The 25,276-nt window shown below is 46.2% G+C and overlaps 1 protein-coding gene across 3 annotated transcripts; it reads left to right on the forward strand.

Moving 5' to 3' along the window:
• The first annotated feature begins 819 nt into the window (after positions 1–819).
• UBIAD1 (UbiA prenyltransferase domain containing 1) lies at positions 820–23,739 on the forward strand. Of its 3 annotated transcripts, none has more exons than XR_013831203.1 (3): positions 820–1,672; positions 15,621–17,823; positions 23,671–23,739. XR_013831203.1 is itself a non-coding variant. In XM_079941982.1 (2 exons), exons 1-2 carry the CDS (start codon positions 1,144–1,146, stop codon positions 16,106–16,108), a joined length of 1,017 nt encoding a protein of 338 aa, XP_079798108.1. In that variant the 5' UTR covers positions 820–1,143; the 3' UTR covers positions 16,109–18,232. The 3 variants fall into 3 exon arrangements, 1 of the variants encoding a protein (XP_079798108.1); XR_013831204.1 differs by lacking the exon at positions 23,671–23,739 and adding an exon at positions 18,532–18,633; XM_079941982.1 differs by lacking the exon at positions 23,671–23,739 and having other exon boundaries at positions 15,621–18,232.
• The last annotated feature ends 1,537 nt before the right edge of the window (positions 23,740–25,276 follow it).

The raw sequence follows: 25,276 nt of genomic DNA on the forward strand, positions 1-25,276 counted from the left end.
TATTTTATATATAGTAGTGTGTATCTTTTAATCCCATACTCCTAATTTACCCCTCCCCCCCTTTCTCCTTGGTAACCATAAGTTTGTTTTCTGTTTCTGTGAGTCTGTTTCTGTTTTATAAAAAAGTTCATTTGTATTATTTTTAAGATTCCCCATATGTGATATCATATAATATTTGTCTTTCTCTGTCTGACTTCACTTCGTATGATACTCTCTAGGTCCATTCATGTTGCTGCAAATGGCAATATTTCATTCTTTTTATGGCTGAGTAATATTCCATTTTTCATATATCTTTATCCATTCATCAGTTGATGGACCTTTAGGTTGCTTCAATGTCTTGGCTAAGCTAATAATTTCCTAGACATCGTCATTTCCCATTTCAGAGCTTCGGTTTTCTCATTTGGAAAGGAAGTTTAATTACACCTTTCTTATCACCCTCAATGTGCTCCCTGATTTTTATCTGTTTTATTCACTGCTGCGTGCAATAGTAGGTGTTCAGTAAATGTTGCACACAGTAGGCGCTCAATAAATGCATGTTGAATGAAAAAAAATGAGTCCTATTTCCGTGAGAGAAAGCTCTTGGTAAGTCGTAAAGCGACACGCACTCGTGGCCCTTCTTGAGATACTAAGTGAGGCTGTTTCCAGCAAGTGCGGGAGCAACTGCCACTCGCGGACCGTCGGGGTGAGGAAGGGCTGGACCGCTGGGTCGCTGCACTGTCCCGGCCCCGCCCCCGCCCCAAGCCCCGGCCCCGCCCTCAGCCTGGTCCCGCCCTCAACCCCGCCCCGGCCCAGGCCCGCGCAGCCGGTCCCTGTTTCCCGGCGGGCCTACAGTGGCGGGTGCCCAAGATGGTCGCTCCCGCAGCTGCGTAGAGGCGGCAGCGGTTCAGTCTCGGGCTGTAGGGCGAGGCGGGCGTCTGGAAGCGGTCCTCGCCCAGGTGACAGGAGGTCGGGGAGGTGCCGCCGGGCCTCGTGGGGTGCCAGGCCCACTCGCTGCAGTCCCCGGGCCCCGCCGCCTCCCTATCCCTGCCCCCGGGTGGAACCGAAGAAGGTCAGGTCCGCCGCCCCGCCTGTCCTCGCCTCAGGGCGGACGCTGTGTGTGGGTGGCTCACTGTTTAACATTGACTTCACCCAAGTGCATTCTCCATGGCGGCCTCGCAGGTCCCGGGGGAGAAGGTTAACATCCAGGCAGGAGAGACGGCCAAGGTCGGGGACAGGGACCTGCTGGGGAACGGCTGTTCGGAGCAGGACAGACCGCCGCAGCGCTCGTGGAGGCAGAAGTGCGCCTCCTATGTTCTGGCCCTGCGGCCCTGGAGCTTCAGTGCCTCACTCACCCCGGTGGCCCTGGGCAGTGCCCTGGCCTACAGATCCCAGGGCGTCCTGGATCCCAGGCTACTGGTGGGTTGTGCCGTAGCTGTCCTCGCTGTGCACGGGGCTGGCAACTTGGTCAACACTTACTACGACTTTTCCAAGGGCATTGACCACAAAAAGAGTGATGACAGGACCCTGGTGGACCGAATCTTGGAGCCCCAGGATGTCGTCCGGTTTGGAGTCTTCCTCTACACCTTGGGCTGTGTCTGTGCTGCTTGCCTGTACTACCTGTCCCCTCTGAAACTGGAGCACTTAGCTCTCATCTACTTCGGAGGCCTGTCTGGCTCCTTTCTCTACACAGGAGGTAAGAATTGGCCTGTTTGCTGTGCAGCAGGTCTTAGTTGCAGGTATTGGAAACTGCGGTTTGCATAGGAATTATAGGGTTAGTGGAGAGGTGTCAAAGGTTATTTTCTTTTTTCTTTGGCCGCACCGTGTGGCCTGCGGAACTCCCCCCACTCGGGATCCAACCGGTGCCCCCTGGGAGTGGAAGCTGGAGTCTTAACCACTAGACCACCAGGGAAGTCCTCAAAGGTTATTTTCTGAATTAGGCCACTTTATGTGAAATCTATAATGTTTGGGTCGTGTGGATTTGGGGGATAGCATTCCTGGTTTGGCTTATGGTTGTTAGGAATAACTTATATATGGAAATTTTTTGTGTCTAGTTTCCACTGGTTGGTCATACCTTATAATGCCACAGTTTCAAATTTTAGTGTAATTAAATTTGAAAAGCTCAAATTATACACCTGATTATTTTCAGCTAGTTTGCTAGGTGATCCCTTGCAGCAGGCTGATTAAGGTGGTGATGGGCTGGTGGTTAAGCCCTATTTATTGAGCACCTATTATGTGCCAGGCTCTGTTCTATGTGAACACAGCAGTCAAGTCCCTGCCCTTGTGGAAGTGATTTTATATATCATGAGGAGAGACAGAAAATAAAAATAGTAAATTATGGGTAGGATGACCAACATCCTGGTTTGCTCAGCAGTGAGTGTTCCTAAGATGTGGGGCTTTGGAAACCAGGAGAGTTCCTGGTAAGCCAGGATGAATTTGTACCTTGGTTACAGTACCTGAAAAGAACATAAGTGCTATAGGGAAAAGAAGGAGAGCAAGGAAGGAGGACACAGCTGTCTGCTTTAACTAGTTTGATCAGGGTAGGCCTCGTAAAGAAGGTAACATGTGAACAAAGATTGTAAGAGGTGACAGGTGAGGGAGTTGCCTGAGCAGATATCTGGAGGAAGAGTATCTTGGAACAGCAGTTGCCAAAGGTAGGCGTGTCCCTGAAGAGTTGGAGGAATAGCATGGAGTCCAGGGTGTGAATGAGGGAGAGAGTAAAAGGAGGAAAAGTAAGAGAAGTTCGTTGGGGGGTGGGCAGGGTGGCACAAAAATGCTGTAAGCCTTAATGTTTTAAAAGAATCACTCTGGCTAAGGTACTGAGAATGGATAAAGAGGGGTAAGGGTAGCAGCAGGAGCACCCAGAAGGAGGCTGTTGAGTAAACCAGGCAAGAGATGTCTGGTGGCTTGAATCAGGGTGGGAGTAGTGGAGAGGGACGTAGTCAGATTCTGAATTTATTTTGAAGGTAAACAGGGTTTGCTGATAGTTGGGATGTGAGGCAGGAGAGAAACAGAGAAATTAAACATAACTCTAAGGTTTTGTCCTGAGTAACTGGAATAGTGGTGTTGATGCCTAGTGAGAGAGAGGAGGTTGAAGATAGGCCTGTGGAGAGAAAGTTGAGAAATTGACTTTGGACATCTTAATGTATTAGATCTCCAAGGGGTTGTCAAATTGATAGTTGGGTATGAGTCTGATTTCGGAGAAGAGGTCTGAGCTGGAGATAGAGACATTTGGGAGTCTTGCACGTAGATAAAGTTGTACAACGGCGTGGGGGAGATCCCGGAGCGGGGCAGTGTTGATAGACCTGAGGGTGAGCCCCGGGGCACTCCAAAATTAAGAGGTGGGGAGAGTAGAAGGAAGGCAAAGGGAACTGCAGTGGAGCATCTGGAGGAGAAAGAAGAAAAGCAAGAGACTATGGTATCCTGGCAGCCAATTGTAAAAAGTTCACTGAGGGAAATCAGCAGGGTGCTGAAATAGAATGAATGTATCAGGTAGTGGTGGATGGAATAGGTCCTCTCTGTGAAGGTGACGCTTAAACTAAGACTTGACAGATAAGGAGCCAGCCATGGGCAGAATCGGGGTCTGATTTGGGTCCTTCAGGGATGAAGGAACAGCAAATGCAAATGTCCTGGAGTAGGGTAAGACTTGGCATCATTTAGGATCTGCTGAAAGGCCAGCGTGATCAAGAGGAAGACCGAGATGCAGCTGTCGGGGCAGGCAGGGGCTAGATCGCGCTGTCTCATAGGGCCTCAGTCTCCGCCGGTTCCGCCTCACTCCCAACCTCCAAGCCTAGTCCTTGGACCTCTCTTCTTTAGCTCCATTTACTCCCTTAGGGATTTTAGCCCGTCTCGTGTCTTCTATTGCCATCTATTAAGCTGGTGACAAATTTCTACCTCCAGACCAGATCTTTCCACTAAACCCCAAACTCAAATCCAACTTCTTACTCAGTAACTTCTCTGAGAGGTTACAGGCATCTCAAGCTTGACACGTCTGAGACCAAATTCCTCATCTGCTCACATAGAAATCTGCTCTACGCTCAGCTTTCCCCATATCACTCGATGGCAACTCCATCCTTCTCGTTCTTCAGGCTGAAGGTCATGGGCATCATCCTTGACTCTTCTTTCTCACATCTTGCATCCAGACCATCAGCAAGTCCCGTTGACTCCACTTCTTTTTTTTTTTTTTTTAAGACTTTTTTTTGAATTTTATTTTTTTATACAGCAGGTTCTTATCAGTTATCCATTTAATACATATTAGTGTATACACGTCAATCCCAATCTCCCAATTCATCACATGCCCCCCCCCACCCCCCAGCCGCTTTCTCCCCTTGGTGTACATATGTTTGTCCTCTACTTCTGTGTCTCAGTTTCTGCCCTGCAAACCGGTTCATCTGTACCATTTTCCTAGGTTCCACATATATGCATTAATATATAATATTTGTTCTTCTGTACCCTTTTCCTAGATTCCACATATATGCATTAATATATATTTGTTCTTCTGTACCATTTTCCTAGGTTCCACATATATGCATTAATATACAATATTTGTTCTTCTTTTTCTGACTTACTTCACTGTGTATGACAGTCTCTAGATCTATCCATGTCTCTACAAATGATCCAATTTCATTCCTTTTTATCACTGAGTAATATTCCATTGTATATATGTACCACATCTTCTTCAACCATTTGTCTGTCAATGGGCATTTAGGTTGCTTCCATGTCCTGGCTACTGTAAATATTGCTGCAATGACAATTAGGGTGCATGTGTCTTTTTGAATTATGGTTTCCTCTGGGTATATGCCCAATAGTGGGATTGCTGGGTCATATGGTAATTCTAATTTTAGTTTTTTTTTTTTTATTTTTTAACAACTTTATTGAGGTATAATTGCTTTACAATGGTGTGTTAGTTTCTGCTTTATAACAAAGTGAATCAGTTATACATATACATATATTCCCATATGTCTTCCCTCTTGCGTCTCCCTCCCTCCCACCCTCCCTATCCCACCCCTCCAGGCTGTCACAAAGCACCGAGCCAATATCCCTGTGCCATGCGGCTGCTTCCCACTAGCTATCTACCTTACTACGTTTGTTAGTGTGTATATGTCCATGACTCTCTCTTGCCCTGTCACAGCTCACCCTTCCCCCTCCCCATAACCTCAAGTCCGTTCTCCAGTAGGTCTGCATCTTTATTCCTGTCTTACTCCTAGGTTCTTCATGACATTTTTTTTTCTTAAATTCCATATATATGTGTTAGCATATGGTATTTGTCTTTTTCTTTCTGACTTACTTCACTCTGTATGACAGACTCTAGGTCTATCCACCTCATTACAGATAACTCAATTTCGTTTCTTTTTATGGCTGAGTAATATTCCATTGTATATATGTGCCACATCTTCTTTATCCATTCATCCGATGATGGGCACTTAGGTTGTTTCCATCTCCGGGCTATTGTAAATAGAGCTGCAATGAACATTTTGGTACATGACTCTTTTTGAATTTTGGTTTTCTCAGGGTATATGCCCAGTAGTGGGATTGCTGGGTCATATGGTAGTTCTATTTGTAGTTTTTTAAGGAACCTCCATACTGTTCTCCATAGTGGCTGAACCAATTCACATTCCCAACAGCAGTGCAAGAGTGTTCCCTTTTCTCCACATGCTCTCCAACATTTATTGTTTCTAGATTTTTTGATGATGGCCATTCTGACTGGTGTGAGATGATATCTCATTGTAGTTTTGATTTGCATTTCTCTAATGATTAATGATGTTGAACATTCTTTCATGTGTTTGTTGGCAGTCTGTATATCTTCTTTGGAGAAATGTCTATTTAGGTCTTCTGCCCATTTTTGGATTGGGTTGTTTGTTTTTTTGTTATTGAGCTGCATGAGCTGCTTGTAAATTTTGGAGATTAATCCTTTGTCGGTTGCTTCATTTGCAAATATTGTCTCCCATTCTGAGGGTTGTCTTTTGGTCTTGTTTATGGTTTCCTTTGCTGTGCAAAAGCTTTGAAGTTTCATTAGGTCCCATTTGTTTATTTTTGTTTTTATTTCCATTACTCTAGGAGGTGGGTCAGAAAGGATCTTTCTGTGATTTATGTCATAGAGTGTTCTGCCTATGTTTTCCTCTAAGAGTTTGATAGTTTCTGGCCTTACATTTAGGTCTTTAATCCATTTTGAGCTTATTTTTGTGTATGGTGTTAGGGAGTGATCTAATCTCATACTTTTACATGTACCTGTCCAGTTTTCCCAGCACCACTTATTGAAGAGGCTGTCCTTTCTCCACTGTACATTCCTGCCACCTTTATCAAAGATAAGGTGTCCATATGTGCGTGGGTTTATCTCTGGCCTTTCTATCCTGTTCCATTGACCTATCTTTCTGTTTTTGTGCCAGTACCATACTGTCTTGATTACTGTAGCTTTGTAGTATAGTCTGAAGTCAGGAAGCCTGATTCCTCCAGCTCCTTTTTTCGTTCTCAAGATTGCTTTGGCTATTCGGGGTCTTTTGTGTTTCCATACAAATTGCGAAATTTTTTGTTCTAGTTCTGTGAAAAATGCCAGTGGTAGTTTGATAGGGATTGCATTGAATCTATAGATTGCTTTGGGTAGTAGAGTCATTTTCACAATGTTGATTCTTCCAATCCAAGAACATGGTATATCTCTCCATCTATTTGTATCATCTTTAATTTCTTTCATCAGTGTCTTATAATTTTCTGCATACAGGTCTTTTGTCTCCTTAGGTAGGTTTATTCCTAGATATTTTATTCTTTTTGTTGCAATGGTAAATGGGAGTGTTTTCTTGATTTCACTTTCAGATTTTTCGTCATTAGTATATAGGAATGCCAGAGATTTCTGTGCATTAATTTTGTATCCTGCTACTTTACCAAATTCATTGATTAGCTCTAGTAGTTTTCTGGTAGCATCTTTAGGATTCTCTATGTGTAGTATCATGTCATCTGCAAACAGTGACAGCTTTACTCTAATTTTAGTTTTTTAAGGAACCTCCATACTGCTCCATAGTGGCTGTATCAGTTTACATTCCCACCAACAGTGCCAGAGGGTTCCCTTTTCTCCACACCCTCTCCAGCATTTGTTGTTTGTAGATTTTCTGATGATGCCCATTCTAACTGGTGTGAGGTGATCCCTCATTGTGTTTTGATTTGCATTTCTCTAATAATCAGTGATGTTGAGCAGCTTTTCATGTGCTTGTTGGCCATCTGTATGGAGAGATGTCTATTTAGGGCTTCTGCCCATTTTTGGATTAGGTTGTTTGATTTTTTAATATTGAGTTGGATGAGCTGTTTATATATTTTGGAGATTAATCCTTTGTCCGTTGACTCGTTTGCAAAAATTTTCTCCCATTCTGAGAGTTGTCTTTTCGTCTTGTTTGTAGTTTCCTTTGCTGTGCAAATGCTTTTAAGTTTCATTAGGTCCCATTTGTTTATTTTTGTTTTTATTTCCATTGCTCTAGGAGGTGGATCAAAAAAGATCTTGCTGTGATTTATGTCAAAGAGGGTTCTTCCTATGTTTCCCTCTAAGAGTTTTATAGTGTCCAGTCTTACATTTAGGTCTCTAATCCATTTTGAGTTTATTTTCGTGTATGGTGTTAGGGAGTGTTCCAATTTCATTCTTTTACATGTAGCTGTCCAGTTTTCCCAGCACCAATTATTGAAGAGACTGTGTTTTCTCCATTGTATATCCTTGCCTCCTTTGTCATAAATTAGTTAACCACAGGTGTGTGGGTTTATCTCTGGGCTTTCTATCCTGTTCCATTGATCTGTGTTTCTGTTTTTGTGCCAGTACCATATTGTCTTGATTACTGTAGCTTTGTAGTATAGTCTGAAGTCAGGGAGTCTGATTCCTCCAGCTCCGTTTTTTCCCCTCAAGACCGCTTTGGTTATTCGCGGTCTTTTGTGTCTCCATACAAATTTTGAGATTTTTTTGTTCCAGTTCTGTAAAAAATGCCATTGGTAATTTGATAGGGATTGCATTGAATCTGTAGATTGCTTTGAGTAGTATAGTCATTTTCACAATATTGATTCTTCCAATCCAAGAACATGGTATATCTCTCCATCTGTTGGTATCATCTTTAATTTCTTTCATCAGTGTCTTATAGGTTTTTGCATACAGGTCTTTTCTCTCCCTAGGTAGGTTTATTCCTAGGTATTTTATTCTTTTTGTTGCAGTGGTAAATGGGAGTGTTTCCTTAATTTCTCTTTCAGATTTTTCATCATTAGTGTGTAGGAACGCAAGAGATTTCTGTGCATTAATTTTGTATCCTGCAACTTTACCAAATTCATTCATTAGCTCTAGTAGTTTTCTGGTGGCATCTTTAGGGTTCTTTACGTGTAGTATCATGTCATCTGCAAACAGTGACAGTTTTACTTCTTCTTTTCCAATTTGTATTCTTTTTATTTCTTTTTCTTCTCTGATTGCCGTGGCTAGGACTTCCAACACTATGTTGAAAAATAGTGGTAGAGTGGACATCCTTGTCTTGTTCCTGATCTTAGAGGAAATGCTTTCAGTTTTTCACCATTGACAATAATGTTTGCTGTGCGTTTGTCATATATGGCCTTTATTATGTTGAGGTAGGTCCCCTCTTTGCCCACTTTCTGGAGAATTTTTATCATAAATGGGTGTTGAATTTTGTCAAAAGCTTTTTCTGCATCTATTGAGATGATCATATGGTTTTTCTTCTTCAGTTTGTTAATATGGTGTCTCACATTGATTGATTTGCATATATTGAAGAATCCTTGCATCCCTGGGATAACTCCCACTTCATCATGGCATATGATCCTTTTAATGTGTTGTTGGATTCTGTTTGCTAGTATTTTGAGGATTTTTGCATCTATATTCATGAGTGATATTGGTGTGTAATTTTCTTTTTTTGTAGTATCTTTGTCTGGTTTTGGTATCAGGGTGATGGTGGCCTCATAGAATGAGTTTGGGAGTGTTCCTTCCTCTGCAGTTTTTTAGAAGAGTTTGAGAAGGATGCATGTTAGCTCTTCTCTAAATGTTTGATAGAATTCACCTGTGAAGCCATCTGGTCCTGGACTTTTGTTTGTTGGAAGATTTTTAATCACAGTTTCAATTTCATTACTTGTGATTGGTCTGTTCATATTTTCTATTTCTTCCTGGTTCAGTCTTGCAAGGTTATACCTTTCTAAGAATTTCTCCATTTCTTCCAGGTTGTCCGTTTTATTGGCATAGAGTTGCTTAGTCTCTCTACTAAGAGAGTGGTAGTTTCTTAGGATGCTTTGTATTTCTGTGGTGTCTGTTGTAACTTCTCCTTTTTCATTTCTAGTTTTATTGATTTGAGTCCTCTTCCTCTTTTTCTTGATGAGTCTCGCTAATGGTTTATCCATTTTGTTTATCTTCTCAAAGAACCAGCTCTTAGTTTTATTGATCTTTGCAATTGTTTTCTTTGTTTCTATTTCATTTATTTCTGCTCTGATCTTTATGATTTCTTTCCTTCTACTAACTTTGGGTTTTGTTTGTTCTTCTTTCTCTAGTTCCTTTAGGTGTGAGATTAGATTGTTTATTTGAGATGTTTGTTGTTTCTTGAGGTAGGATTGTATTGCTCTAAACTTCCCTCTTAGAACTGCTTTTGCTGCATCCCATAGGTTTTGGATCATCCTGTTTTCATTGCCATTTGTGTCTAGGTATTTTTTGATTTCCTCTTTGAATTCTTCAGGGATCTGTTGGTTATTTAGTAACGTATTGTTTAGCTTCCATGTGTTTGTGTTTTTTACGTTTTTTTCCCTGTAATTGATTTCTAATCTCATAGCGCTGTGGTCAGAAAAGATGCTTGATATGATTTCACTTTTCTTAAATTTACTGAGACTTGATCTGTGACCCAAGATGTGATCTATCCTGGAGAATGTTCCATGCGCCCTTGAGAAGAAAGTGTATTCTGCTGTTTTTGGATGGAATGTCCTATAAATATCAATTAAATCTATCTGGTCTATTGTGTCATTGAAAGCTTGTGTTTCCTTATTAATTTTCTGTTTGGATGATCTGTCCATTGGTGTAAGTGAAGTGTTAAAGTCCCCCACTATTATTGTGTTACTGTCGATTTCCTCTTTTATAGCTGTTTGCAGTTGCCTTAAGTATTGAGGTGCTCCTATGTTGGGTGCATATATATTTATAATTGTTATATCTTCTTCTTGGATTGATCCCTTGATCATTATGTAGTGTCCTTCCTTGTCTCTTGTAACATTCTTTATTTTAAACTCTATTTTATCTGATATGGGTATTGCTACTCTAGCTTTCTTTTGATTTCCATTTGCATGGAATATCTTTTTCCATCCCTCAGTCTGTATGTGTCCCTAGGTCTGAAGTGGTTCTCCTGTAGACAGCATATATATGGGTCTTGTTTTTGTATCCATTCAGTGAGCCTGTGTCTTTTGGTTGGAGCATTTAATCCATTCACGTTTAAGGTAATTATCGATATGTATGTTCCTATTACCATTTTCTTAATTGTTTTGGGTTTGTTTTTGTAGGACCTTTTCTTCTCTTGTGTTTCCCACTTAGAGAAGTTTCTGTAGCATTTGTTGTAGAGCTGGTTTGGTGGTGCTGAATTCTTTTAGCTTTTGCTTGTCTGTAAAGCTTTTGATTTCTCCATCGAATCTGAATGAGATCCTTGCCGGGTAGAGTAATCTTGGTTGTAGGTTCTTCCCTTTCATCACTGTAAATATGTCATGCCACTCCCTTCTAGCTTGTAGAGTTTCTGAGAAATCAGCTGTTAACCTTATGGGAGTTCCCTTGTATGTTATTTGTCATTTTTCCCTTGCTGTTTTCAATAATTTTTCTTTGTCTTTAATTTTTGCCAATTTGATTACTATGTGCCTCAGCGTGTTTCTCCTTGGGTTTATCCTGTATGGGACTCTCTGTGCTTCCTGGACTTGGGTGGCTATTTCCTTTCCCATGTTAGGGAAGTTTTCGACTATAATCTCTTCAAATATTTTCTCAGGTCTTTCTGTCTCTCTTCTCCTTCTGGAACCCCTATAATGTGAATGTTGTTGCGTTTAATGTCCCAGAGGTCTCTTAGGCTGTCTTCATTTCTTTTCATTCTTTTTTCTGTATTCTGTTCTGCAGCAGTAAGTTCCATCATTCTGTCTTCCAGGTCCCTTATCCGTTCTTCTGCCTCAGTTATTCTGCTATTGATTCCTTCTAGTGTATTTTTAATTGCAGTTATTGTATTGTTCATCTCTGTTTGTTCTTTAATTCTTCTAGGTCTTTGTTAAATATTTCTTGCACCTTCTCGATCTTTGCCTCCATTCTTTTTCCGAGGTCCTGGATCATCTTGACTATCATTATTCTGAATTCTTTTTCTGGAAGGTTGCCTATCTCCACTTCGTTTAGTTGTTTTTCTGGGGTTTTATCTTGTTCCTTCATCTGGTACATAGCCCTCTGCCTTTTCATCTTGTCTATCTTTCTGTGAATGTGGTTTTCGTTCCACAGGCTGCAGGATTGTAGCGATTCCGCTTCTAACATGCACTTGGGACTGGACCACTTCTCGTCACTTCCCACCACTACCCCGTCATCTCCCTCAATTATTGCGGCTGATTCTTTACCCGTCTCTGTGCATGCACCCTTGTCCCGTTCCCAGAGCTCTCAGATCAGCAGCCAGAGTAATCCTGCAGCTGTGTCAGTCGCCTGCTCAAAACTCTCCAGTGGCTCCCACCTCATTAGAGTAAAGGCCAGGGTCTTTACAGTGACCCCCAGGGCCTGACATTATCTGCTCCACCTGCAATTCCCCACAACTCTCTGACCTGCTCTCCTCTTCACCATGCTCCAGCCACACTGCCCTGCTAGCTGTTTCTGGAACACGCCAGGCATGCTCCTGCCTCAGGTCCTTTGAGATGCTGTTTCCTCTGTTTAGAACGCTCTTCCCCCATCTGTGTGTATGATTTGCTTTCTAACTGCCACCCATTTGCTCTAATGTCAGCTTCTACCCTATTTAAAATTACAAAACAATAACAATTTTTTTCTGCAGCAGCTGAAAAAAATAAAATAAAATCACACACACACCCTGTGTCTCCCCTACAGTGCCTTCCCTATTGCTCTCCTCTGCTTTTTCTTCATAGCACATATTACATTCTAACCACATAAAGTACTTACTTTGTTAATTATCTTCCCCTTTAGACTGTAAACTCCCTGGGGGTAGGGATTTTAGTCTCTTTGTTCTCTCCATCATGCCCAGAACAGTGCCTGGCAAGTAGTCAGTACTTAATATTTATTGAATGAACAAATGGGGAGACACTGAAATGTGTTGAGCAGGGTAATGACATAATCTGATTTATGTTTTTTTTAACGTTGACTTTTATCGATATATAGTTGACGTATGGTGAAATGCATGGATCTTAAGCGTTATAGTTTGATGAATTTTGACAATTACATACAGCTGTATAACCCATACCCCTACCATAATACAGAACATTTCTGTCACCCCCAAAAGCTTCCTTGTGCTTTTTCCCTGTCAACCCCACTCTTCCCACCCCATCTAGAGGCCACCACTGTTGCGTGGTCTAGAACATCATGTAAATGGAATCATTCAGTATGAATTCTTGTGCCTGTTTTTGAGTTTTGTTGTGTTGTCATTGTATCAGTAGTTCCTTTGTATCACTGAGAGGTAGCCATTGTATGGACGTACCACAATTTGTTTATCCATTATCCTGTTCAGTGACTTTTGGATTATTTCCATGTTTTGGCTATTACGACTGAACATTCATATTCAAGTCTTCTGTGGATATTTGTTTTCATTTTTCTTGGGTAACTGCCTAGGAATCGCATTACTGGGTCATAGGGTAGATGATGCTTAACTTTATGAGAAGCTGCCAAAGTGTTTTCTGAAGTGGTTCTACTGCTTTTACCTCCCCACCAGCGAGGCGTGAGAGTTCCATTTACTCCACATCCTTTTGGTGCCAACATTTTGATTTATGTGTTAAGAAATTCATTCCGGCCGCTGTGTGGAGAACTGGCCCAGTGTTTCACTGTGCTGGCTCACGTGGAAAACGGTGTTGGGAGGAGGGGAGTGCCTAAAAGGAAACTCCCAGGTGGGCCACATCTCTGAATCAGGTGGAGCACATGAGCCTTGGGTCGGACGCTCAGGAAACAGGGCTTTCTGCCCAAGGGCTTTGTCATTTTCTGGTATCAGATAACCTCAAGAAGCTTTGCTTACGTTGTTTTTTGCCAGGCGATCTAAGGTGGTGTTCTTGGGTACTCTTGCCAGAGGTCAAGAGCCCCGAAGTCTGCTTGGAGATCTGAGAAAAAATGCAGAAGAAGAGCAGACAGCTGGTGGAGAAACTTGCTGGATTGGTGCTGGGAGCATTCCTGCCTGGCATCTTCCTTGGGCAGGGGTAGTTGCCTAAACGTGTGAGCTACCGCACAAGACATCGACTTCCTAATTTAGAATTGGAGCCGAGGTGCTGCTTCAGAGACCTTCCTCCTGGAGGGCATGTCCTCAGACAACCAAATTATTTATCAAAACACTGCCTGGGGGGTACAGAATTAGTTTGCTGTGTGTTGGGGGTACAGGGGCCATGCCTGTTATGCCCTTTCCTGGAGCTGCTTCGTTCCAGAGAATCAAGGGTGGTCATTTAGCACTAAAGGATCCCAGCCACTAGGTGTGGAGGTGAACTTGGGCTGCATCTTGTTCTCTGGCTACCATGCCTTTAGATCTTTTACAGATCATTGTCCCTTATCGTTTTAGGCTGTTTAAAATGCAATTGATGACCGAATAGTTTTTTTTTTAAATTTTCTGATCCCGAGGCCATGCCTTGGTAGCTTGATTAGATCAGAGGTTTCCCAAGCTTCCGTAGCAATATATGTGTGGATCACCTCTTTGAGTGGGTGTCTCTCACCCTTTCCGTGCTGCTTTGCCTGTTTCAATCCAAGTGGGACATTTTTCATGACCTTGGTTCCAAATTCCAGGTGCTTGTTACTGTAGCTCTGGGTTCAGCTCATCCTTTGTGTCAAGCACTGGGGAGCCAGCTGTTAACTGGCCAGACACAAGGCCCTGCCCTCGTTGAAACCTACAGGTTAGTGGGAGAGACAGAGATTAAGAATTAGAAGTGTGGGAATTCCCTGGTGGTCCAGCGGTTAGGACTCTGAGCTTCCACTGCAGGGGGCACGGGTTCCATCCCTGGTCGGGAACTAAGATCCCGCATGCCACACAGTGCGGTCAAAAAAAAAAAAAAACTAGAAGTGTGATGGAGTTTATGAAAGTGGAAGTCAGGGTGCTGTGGGGCACACTGCAAGGGGAACCAAATGTGGTCTAGGGCCGAGGAAGGCTGCCTTGAGGAATGGTCTTTAAAGTCTTGAAGGATGAGTAGAAGTTAGCCAGGCAAGGAGTCGGGGTTGGGGGAGTGTCTGAAGGCCCTGAGGAACTGAAAGAAGTATGTGTGGCGAGGGGAGGTGGGCTCAAAGTCAGGCAGGAGGGAGGCAGGGCAGGGCCAGAGGTGAGCTAGGTGGAAGATCTGGGGCTCTTTTATCCGGAGGACAACTTGTTGAGAAGGGTTTTCAGGTGTATGTTGGGGGAGGGGCATGACTAGCTTAGTATTTCGAGAGGATCATTTTGGCCGCATTGTGGAGATGTGATTAGGAATGGGGAGGGGAGGTGGTTATGAGAACAGAAGCTGGGGGATCAGTTGGGAGGGTGTTGCCGTATTCCAGGCATGAGATGACTTTGACGTGGATTTGGGGATGGAGCATTGGGGATGGAGAAACTGGGCCAGTTTGAAAGATGGGGATTAGACAGGATTTGAAGTAGATTAGCAGTATGGGAGGAAAAGTTAGGGATTATTTAGTGTTGTAACTCCATGGGCACCAGAGAGGGGAAGCAGTGTTGTAAGTTCCCTGTCTTTGCTGTTTTACTCATTATGTGGGTGAAAGTTGCTCTGTGTGGAGTTTGGGAACCCTGAACTTTCACTGAGATTAACGAGATTCTCAGAACCAGAAGATGCTTCCAGAGGTTGTGGCGGAAAAGTAAGAGGCTGGGGTGGATATTCCGTGAGGGGCTGATCTCAGGGCATTCCTGACAGAAGCAGTGTCTTGCAGGGGTTGGTGGAGGATGAAAGAAACGCAAGCCCTGGACCGTAAGACCTGTGAGATCCTTCACGGGCTCTCCCGTTGAACTGTCTGTGACTTGGAACCCCCTGCTCTTTTTTCTTTTTTTCAACTTTTTTCAATTTTTTATACAGTTTTTAAAGGTTACCTTCCACTTACATTTATTACAAAATACTGGCTGTATTCCCCGTGTTGTACAACACATCCTTGAGCCCATCTTACACCCAGTAGTTTGTACCTCCCACTTCCCACCCCTGTTTTGCCCCTCTACCCTCTTCCCCACTGGTAGCCACTAGTTTGGGAGGCCCCCGCTCTTTGTGGCAGGGCTTTGTTGGGGGACAGCAGGAAGGAAAACTCGGGGATGACTCTGAGACTGAACTGGGTGCTAAACGATTAGTCTTCTCTGTCCCTCTGTGCCACTGGAGAAAAAAGTCAGATTTTGCCCTGGAGGAGAGGGGAGTGCAACCACTGCCCCGCTTCACAGCCTAAGAATATGCCCCGTGCAGCCACAGCAGCCTGCCTTTTGACTGCCGCGGTTTCCAGCCCCTGACCTCACAGCAGCTCTCTGTGTTTTCTGGCCTAGGAATTGGATTCAAGTACCTGGCTCTGGGAGACCTCATCATCCTCATCACTTTTGGCCCGCTGGCTGTGATGTTCGCCTACGCCGTCCAGGTGGGGTCCCTGGCGGTCTTCCCGCTGGTCTACGCCATCCCCCTCGCCCTTAGCACCGAGGCCATCCTCCATTCCAACAACACCAGGGACATGGAGTCCGACCGGGAGGCTGGCATCGTCACGCTCGCCATCCTCATTGGCCCCACTCTCTCCTACGTGCTCTACAACACGCTGCTCTTCCTGCCCTACCTGATCTTCAGCATCCTGGCTGTGCACTGCAGCATCAGCCTGGCGCTGCCCCTGCTCACCATTCCCATGGCCTTTTCCCTTGAGAGACAGTTCCGAAGCCAGACTTTCAACAAACTGCCCCAGAGGACTGCCAAACTCAACCTTCTGCTGGGCCTCTTCTACGTTTCCAGCATCATTCTGGCACCGGCAGGCAGTCTGCCCAAACTCTAAGGGGACCAGTAGCCGCACGCCACAACATGTCCCCCCTTTCTCAGAATGTGTTGAAGGCAGAGTGTCTGAGGAGGGAAGGTGATTTGGCGGTGAGGGGCTGAAGGATGGCTTGTGAACGCCCACCTTTTTTTATTATTACATTCTTAAAGAGAATGTTTTGTTTTTGTTATTTTATTCTGTTTTATGGGGACTCTTGAAACCACTCTGGTGTCAGAACGAGGTAAATTGGACGCATGGCCCTTGTTTTATTTATAATTTCCACTAGAGGGTGATGTCAGGTCACTTTTAGTGGGCTACGATGCCCTAAGACTTGGTGAAGGAACCGCGCAGACTGGCCTCCTGTGCTGAAAGGGCCATAGTAACTGGGCCGAGTGTCCTCTGCTCTTTTGGTCTGGTTTTACGCTACCTTGAGAGAGAAGGTCCCTCATTAACAGCCCGACTGGGCTCTAGGCTTTTTGCCTAAATTGTGATTCAGACCCTTTTGTCCTCACTTCACTTATTGCCACAGTTGAGGAAAAGCATCAGATCACCCTGCAGCAGGACAGTGGAGCAGAGGGCTTGGAAGGAAAAAAACAAAAACAAAAACATAACACCTTGGAGGCAGCTGAGAAAATCACTCTGCTTTTGGATAGAAACTGGTAGGGCGGCTGGTTTCCCCTTGTAGAGCCCACTGGCATGACAGGAAGGACTCCCAGCCCTTTCAGTAACTCGCAGCGCTCTGAAGTTAAGGCCCTGGCTGTCCTTGCCGACTACTGAAGGCCCACAAGGCCGCTTCTTCGCCTGCCCCCATCGTGTTTCCTCGCACTCCCCTATGCCCGCCCTCCATTTCTTTCAGGTCCCCATTTGTGTGTCTCCCATCCGTGGAGCCCTGCTGTTTGGGCAGCAGCTTAGCAACTGAGTCAGGGATGGTTGCCCCTGTCCACAGAACCAGAGGAAGAGCAGACCAAGGACAGCAGCTCCTCCATGAATGAATAAGCCAATGGTCAAACAGTCCTGACCCTGTTCAGCGAAAATGACAGGCTCATCAGTGAGGACACTGCATCCTCCTCCTTGAGGACAGATATACAATACTGACCCGGCTTTTCCCAAAGGCTTCAGTTGCCTTGTGCAGAGATAGATAGTTTGTACCCAGGATGGGGGAATTCCAGCATTGATCAAAGCTGCCTCTTGTTTCAGTGTCTGTGAAGTATAACTTCTGGGCTAGAATTGCTTGGTTGCATTGGGTCCAAGACCAAAATAGATTGAGACCATCGTCATCATGCTTTTCTGTTGTGATTATAGCCATTCTGATAGGTATTTCAGGGTCTTGGCCTGCAGAAAATGACATCAGAACTAGCTCTTAATCCTTAAAATCAGGCCACTTATGATTTGGCTCCTTGAGTTAGAATTGGGCAGCTTACTTGGAAAAAACATATTTGGAAATTGCAGAAGTTCCTGTAAAGTCACAGGTGGTTTGTCTGTAGAGTTTCAGAATCTCCAAATAGTGGTCAGAGCCCCGTAATGAGGAAAAGGAGGACAGCCCTCTCTCCTGTCTGTCTTCTCCCAGCACCATTTTTGTTTTATGCTAGGCTAGTGGCATTTTGGTGCTCACAGGAGTCCTGCCTTCAAAGAGACAAGCTTTTCGGGCTCCTTCCCAGCAGGCCATTGTCACATAAGGCTCACTCCTGAGGCCGTCGGACCGAGAGCTCCCTGCGTCCACAGACCAGACCACCTTGGTAAGCCCTCCCTTCGGGGGTGTCAGTTAGCCTCTGCACTATGTTCTGGTGCAGGGTTTTTTTGTTTTTGTTTTTGTTTTTGCGGTACGCGGGCCTCTCACTGCTGTGGCCTCTCCCGTTGTGGAGCACAGGCTCCGGACACGCAGGCTCAGCGGCCGTGGCTCACAGGCCCAGCCGCTCCGTGGCATGTGGGATCCTCCCGGACCGGGACACGAACCCATGTCCCCTGCATCGGCAGGCGGACTCTAAACTACTGCCCCACCAGGGAAGTCCCTGGTGCAGGTTTTAATGCATATTTTTATACATAAATCTTTCTAAAAGGCCAAATTTGATGCCAGGTTTTATATGCAGGTCACTATAATTTGTATTACATCCCCTGATTCAATGAAGGTTTTCTTTAGACTTGTTAATAAACACATTTTTTTAATTAAAAAAGGAAAATGCTTATCAGTGGTCTGGCTTCCCATTTCCCTGTGCTCTCTCCTGCTGCTTGCCTCATCGTCTGCTTGTGAACTCTGATTCATAAACCTCAGGAGACCAGCGCGGGCACATTCAGTGGGGAGGGGGTGGGGCGCCTGATCTTTGGCCGTGAGTTTGACCAGATTTGATGAGCCCTTAGGAGAGACAGTAGGGATTTGCCAAGAGCCAGGCAGGCCAGATTAACCTTGTTTCCTTCTGTCGTTTCCTACTTTCATTTTTCTCGAGCAGGTCACTGCTGATAGATTGGGAACGTGCAGCAGATAGAGGACATTTGGGTTTCTGCTGGGCATTTGACGGTATGTCCTCATGAACACAGCAGAGATACGTGGCATGGATAATAGTCTAGTTAGGTGAATTTCTGGGAGACTGAAAAGGCTGCTTTGATGTGTGAAAGGAAAATTTTGCCATGAGTAAATACAGTAAGTCCCCTACATACGAACAAGTTCCATTCCGAGAGCACGTTCGTAAGTCCAATTTGTTCCTAAATCCAACAGAGTTAGCTTAGGTACCCAGCTAACACGATCGGCTATATAGTACTGTACTGTAATAGGTTTATAATACTTTTCACACAAATAATACGTAACAAACACAAAAAAGCAAACATTTTTAGTCTTACAGTACAGTACCTTGAAAAGTACGGTAGTACCAGCTACATCACCACTGCTTTTACGCTTGCTTCTGGACATCCTGGGCTTGAAATAAAGATACTGTACTACTGTACTCTATACGGTGCTGTACAGTAAAGTACACAAGAGCACAACCACCTGTAGAGGATGCATGCACGCGACAGTGTACGCCAGACATGTGAACTAACTTACGTGATTGGACACGCGTCCGCATCTTTGAAAGTTCGCAGCTTGAAGGTTCGTGTGTAGGGGGCTTACTGTATAAGCAGTACACTTGGGTCCCCCAAACCAAATATATTGGATTGGCCAAAAAGTTCGTTCGGGGTTTTCCATCTGATGGGGAAACCCGAACGAACTTTTTGGCCAACCCAGTATAACATCAGAAGGGGAAGATCCATGGAGTGAGAGCCACAGATATGGTGGGTGTTGATGACTCTGCAGTAGAGCATCACATGCCTTTATTTCTGTGAGTCAGACTTATTCTGCTCCCCAATGGGGGTGGCTGGAAATGCAGCCTTATTCACCTCTTGGGCCTGCTTCTGTCTCCCTGGGACCACCCAGGACCCCTGGGCCTCCGTGGGGCAGAAGCCAGAGATGCTGGCTGGGTCCTTGCTCCATGGGCTCGCTGTCTGTAAGGTTGCGTCCTTGCTGCTTCCTGCTGGGGCTCGGCCCTGGAATCTACCCTTGTTTCTTGGATACTCTGCGCTAGAAGGGTTCAAAATGCCCCTGACAGCAGCCTTCCTTGCCGAGTACCGTGGGCCTGGAGAGCCCTTGTCCCTGTCACTGCATCCCCATTTCTGCCCGGTTTTGGCAGAAGCTCCCACTTTCTCTGTGAACTACCTCATCCACCTGACCTACTCAGAGCATTTCCCTCCTTCCTCACCCCTTGCAGGACCTTTGCACAAAACCCCACCCAGGGGCCTTTAGAAGCTCAATGCTGGCCTCTTCCGAAGTGGAATGATGAAATACATCATATGTTATCTTACCAACTCTTCTGTTACTCCTTTATTTAAGCCAAAATCTGAGCCCGTGACCTGGCCCAAAGAACAGTTTGAGTCAGTGATGAGCTTTGGCTTCCATGTTGGTTAATGTGACCCGAGGTGGAATTAATATGTTAGTGTCCAGAACAAGGAAGGCTCATGTCCTGCCCATCCCTGTGCTGTCAACCACACATGGTGGGCTGGGCCCATTCCTGGGCATTTTTCCTTCTTTCTTAGTTCCTTTTTTTAAAAAATTTATTACTTTTTTGGCTGTGTTGGGTTTTCATTGCTGCGTGCGGGCTTTCTCTAGTTGTGGTGAGCGGGGGCTACTCTTCGTTGTGGTGCACGGGCTTCTCATTGCGGTGGCTTCTCTTGTTGCATAGCACGGGCTCTAGGAGTGTGGGCTTCAATAGTTGCAGCACTAGGGCTCAGTAGTTGTGGCGCATGGGCTCTAGGGTGCGTGGGCTCAGTAGTTGTGGCTCACAGGCTCTAGAGCGCAGGCTCAGTAGTTGTGGCGCACGGGCTTAGTTGCTCTGCGGCACATGGGATCTTCCCGGACCAGGGCTTGAACCCGTGTCCCCTGTATTGGCAGGTGGATTCTTAACCACTGCGCCACCAGGGAAGTCCTCTTAGTTCCTTATTTATTTATTTATCTATTTATTTATGGTTGCATGGGGTCTTCGTTGCTGCACACGGGCTTTCTCTAGTTGTGGTGAGCAGGGGCTACTCTTCGTTGCGGTGCACGGGCTTCTCATTGTGGTGGCTTCTCTTGTTGTGGAGCACGGGCTCTAGGTGCACAGGCTCAGTAGTTGTGGCTCACAGGCTCTAGAGTGCAGACTCAGTAGTTGTGGCACACGGGCTTTGCTTCTCCGTGGCATGTGGGATCTTCCCGGACCAGGGCTCGAACCTGTGTGCCCTGCGTTGGCAGGCGGATTTTTAACCACTGAGCCACCAGGGAAGTCCCTCTTAGTTCCTTTTTTGATAGAGCAAATGTGATGATAAATCAAGAGCATGCCTTGGATGTAACACACTGGGATTTCAGCAAGGCGTTCAACAATATGGGATGAAATGTGGAGTGCATGACAATACAGCTCCAGGAATTTCATTTCTACCTGCACACACATGTGTGTCTTCACACTGGTAACAGCTGCGGCAGAGATTTTACGTCTCTCAGTGTGGTACCACATTCTGAAGATGTGTTATTCACAAACTGGATCTTGTCCAGAAAGCAATAGGCAGACTGGTGAGGGCACTTAAAACCATGTCAGCATAGAAAGGAGAGGGCTGTCTTGGGGAAAAGGGATTGGGGTGGGAGTGTGTGTGTGTGTGTGTGTGTGTGTGTCTGAAACTTCCAAGGCAAAGCTAGGACCAACGGGTGGAAGTTATTTGATCTCAAATTTAAGCTCTGAGGTCAGGAAGAACTTTCTAACCATTAGAGGAATCAGCAAGTGAGATGTTTGAAACGTCCCAGTGGGCAGTGAGGTCCCTGTGACTAGAGGCATTCAAGCGAAAGGATGATTTCTTGTCAGGAACATTGAAGTGAAGAGTTGGACATCAGAGGGGGGTGTATGAGAAGACCTTAAGGGTCTTCCCATCCTGTGATATGGGTGTTCTATTATTATGGGATCATTTCTCAGACCTGCCCCCAGGGGTTGGAAGGACAGAGTACAAAAAACATGTTGACAGTTCTCTGTGATGTCAGATCATTGTCTGCCGACTTTAAGGGACACGGCTGTGATTGATATTACTTTCTTTTTTTTTTTTAAGATTATACACACACATACACACATGCACATGCACACAGAGTTGATTTCCCCCTTGAAAACCCTTGAAGGGAGGTGGATGACAGCTCCTTTCCTCCAAGCCCCGCAGACTACTCTGCCGCTAATGGACTGTCAGCCTCTTTCATTACAGGCTCCAGACTGTGCAGGCTGGTGTAAAAGTAGTGCCTCTGGGGAGAACCTGGCACTTGGGTCTCAGCCAGTTGACATTTGTGATTTACCCTTTTTCCAATTGGGACAGGCCTCCCACAGTGAGTGACGAAGCCAGGATGCCAAACAGTGGTATAAACCGAGTCAGGTCCCCTGCTTGAAGAGGTGACAAGGGCTGAGCCTGGCTCTTCAGGAGGGCCTGCAGACAGCTTCCTGGGGTGGGGGAAAGGCTATAATTGCAGGGCAAACCCCCTTCATTGCCCCTGACCCACCTCAAGATGTGGGAGTTCTGGGAGGGTCCTGAGCATCTTGGGAGGGACAGTGAGGGTCTTGATCACATGATTTCAACCAGGTTTCGAGGGTAAAGGGAAGTTGGCCTGGGGCCCTCCTATGATGCCAGTACATCCAGAGAGGCAGCCCTCTGCCTGCTGCTACTCTAGGAGCACCCCAAGTCCACCCTCCCGCACTCCTGCCATATACCTGTCCCTCTCTCCCCCAGCCTGCCTTCGAATTGTCCGCATTAGGGCCACAGTGGGTGTAGCAGGGCAGGCCCGGGCATGGTATGGGTGTCACACATCTGTTAGTTTGTCAAATGTCTATTGTCGGCCGCCCCCAGGAGGTGGGAGGACTAGGGTGCTTTACTCACCATCCTAAGTCATCTCGAGCACAGGGCTTGGGACTCAGAGCAGGTGCTGAAGGACTGAGTCACCTCCGGGGGCGGCAAGACTTGTAGGGCTGACCGACAGGTGTTAGAGTTTGGACCACTGCATCACATCTGCTGCCCCTGAGCGGTAAGGGGCTGGGAGAGGAAGGGAAACTTGGCAGTAACTCTTAAGATCTTTTAAGATCCAGCTCATCTTCCTGGTACGTGGAAGCCTCTAAATAAATGTTTGCTGAATGACTGAGTGAATGACAGTAATAAAACGATCTCTGTGTGCCAGGCATTGTTCTCAAAGCTTAAAAACATTCTTTTAATCCTCAGAACAACCCCATGAATGGTGTATTAAGGTCTTTTTTTCATGAGAGAGGAAACTGAAGTTGAGGGAGAGTCTTATGTTTGCCCTGGGTCACCCAGCTAGTAAGTGATGGAGCCATGATTCTAACCTTGAACTATTTCAGTGCAAGTTCTGCTCGTCTTCTCTGTCTTTGTATGTCCTGCAGCACCTTGTACACTCTGGGCGCTCAGTCAGTTGGTCCGCCCCTGGGAGTGGGAGGGTGGTGAAGAAGGGGAAGTATGGCTGGTGGTGGTGTGTGCCCGAGAAGGGGGTGTCAGAAGCGTCGAAAGTGACACAGCCTTCACAACTTCCTTGGTCCCACCACTGCTCTTAGGCAGGGTCTCCTGGGGTTGCTCTCAAGAATATGCGAGTGGCCGGGCTAGTGCAGGCCCCCAGAGGTGGCTTAGGGCCGGGGCTGTGGCTCCCATCCAGGTGGGACAGCCACCTCCTGGCTGGTGGTGCTCTCACGCAGGAAGCAGAGAGCCTGCGACCTGGGGAACGAGACAGACAAGCAGTTGGAGGTCGAGGAGGTGCTGCGGGCTGGGCACTGCCCTTGGCCTTGGCACTGGGCTGCTGCCCTCTGGTCTGCCAGGTGAGGTCCCCTCAAACCCTCTGCCCTGTGTCCCCAGGAGGCTGGCTCTATGGAGATAATAATTAAGCCTGCTTGTCTGACTTGCTCCGGCTGGATGGACTAAGGTTTGGGGTCAGATCTTCCCGTCCCTGAATAACGGAGAGTGGCTCCTGTCCGCCCACGGCACAGCAAGGTGCGTCCTCAGGTTAAATTTCTCTTCCTGTTCCCCCAAGTGCCTGCCTTCATTTTCTCTCCTTCTTGCAGTCCTCACCCAGCCACTGAGTCAGAGTGCCCACATCAGGAATGGTGACTCTGCTTCCGGAGCACGTGGCTGCGGGGAGCCTGAAAGAGCCCCTCCCTACCTTCAGGGTGAGCAGCACCTGGAGCTGAGAGTTACGCGTGTTTGGGACACAGAAGACTTGCTCTCTGGGTTCAGTGAGAGGCGGCTGACGCCTGCCAACTGTTGAAGAAACCCTGACCACCACTGTGCATTGAGGGTAGGGGTGGAGGTGCCGGATGGAGCTAATCAGGAAGGCTTCCAGGAGGAGGTGATGAGGAGTTGCGATCAAGGCTTCCAGGAGGAGGTGGCCATGAGGGTGATGGTTTCCTCAGAAGCTGAGGTGCTGGTGGGCAGCTGTCCCCAATTCACCCAGCTGGAGAAAGTCCCTTGGTTGCCGCCTGAGAGCGTGGGCGAAGTTTTCCTTAATCAACCTCTTTGGCAGCGCGGCCAGACAAGACTGCAGCATCGAGGTAGGTGTGCTAAGGGCCATCGCACCACTGCCAAGGTCAAAGCCTGAATAATGAAAAGCCCTGACACCTCCTTGCTGAGAAACAAACAGGAGGGGATGGTGGGGCATTTAATAGCCAAGGCTGCCAATACCTAATCAAGATGAATGGCCTTGAGAGACGAGGTCCAGGGAAGGCATCGTGTTAGGAGAATGGGAAGACCGCCTTCCTCCGGGCTGCACTGAGACCGGGGAATGGCAGACGAGGAGTAGCACAGATGCAGGGGACGTGCTGAGGGGGTCAGAGGTCACCAACGAGGGCCTTCTAGCTGATGCTTCCAGGGCCAGAGACCCTCACTGAGAGCCCACTCTGGGCCAGATCTGTCCTAGGACTCAAAATGAATAAGCTTGCCCTTGCTTTTTAGGGGCTCTTAGTAAGCTGGGGAAGAGAGCGCACATACATAAGTTATTCTGATGCCATCTCAAGTGTCATAACAGAGGCACAAAGGGCTGTGGGAGAAGGAGGGCAGCAGAGATTAATTTCTCCCCACCCCACTGTCACAGACCCAGATCAATTCACTGCTTATGACAAAGAACTCTGTCTCGCCTCTGCTTCTCTGGCGCCACCTACAGGTGGCTGCGAGACCAGTTAGTCATTCACAGTTAAATGAGCAAGTATTATGTTCCAGCACTTGGCTAGGCTCTGGGGTATAATGGTGAATGAGACCTGGGCCCTATCCTCAGTAATCTTACAGTCCCAGAGGAAAGACAGACAAACAGGCACTCCTGACATCACTCATGGAGCTTAACTAGTGAAACACTCATGGAGTCTGACAGCACTGGGTTCAGTTAAGTCCAGGCTGTATCACTCGCCCTCTGGATGTGCTCAGCCAAGCTATGTAACCCCTATGAGCTTCCAGTTTCTTCTCTACAAAGCAGGCTGAAAATATTTGCCTCGTAGGGTAGTTTTGAGTTTAAATGAACTATTGTTCAGAGAGTACTTAGCATGGTGCCTGGGATGTAACAGGCACCTCATAAAATGAGTCCCCTTTCCTCTCTTACTGATGAATATTTCAGAATGTGGTCGTTTCTGTATAATATCGGGCTTCCGCACTAAAGGGCAGAGGATCCCTGGCTGACGTGAT

This window comes from Stenella coeruleoalba, assembly GCF_951394435.1.
Source record: "Stenella coeruleoalba genome assembly, chromosome: 1".
Lineage (NCBI taxonomy): Eukaryota > Metazoa > Chordata > Mammalia > Artiodactyla > Delphinidae > Stenella > Stenella coeruleoalba.

Excerpts from the sequence above, each read along its gene's own strand:
- UBIAD1 (XM_079941982.1), top strand. The coding sequence starts at position 1,144 with ATGGCGGCCTCGCAGGTCCCGGGGGAGAAGGTTAACATCCAGGCAGGA. Across the intron at positions 1,673-15,620 it reads CTCCTTTCTCTACACAGGAG|GAATTGGATTCAAGTACCTG; the intron begins GTAAGAATTGGC and ends TTTCTGGCCTAG.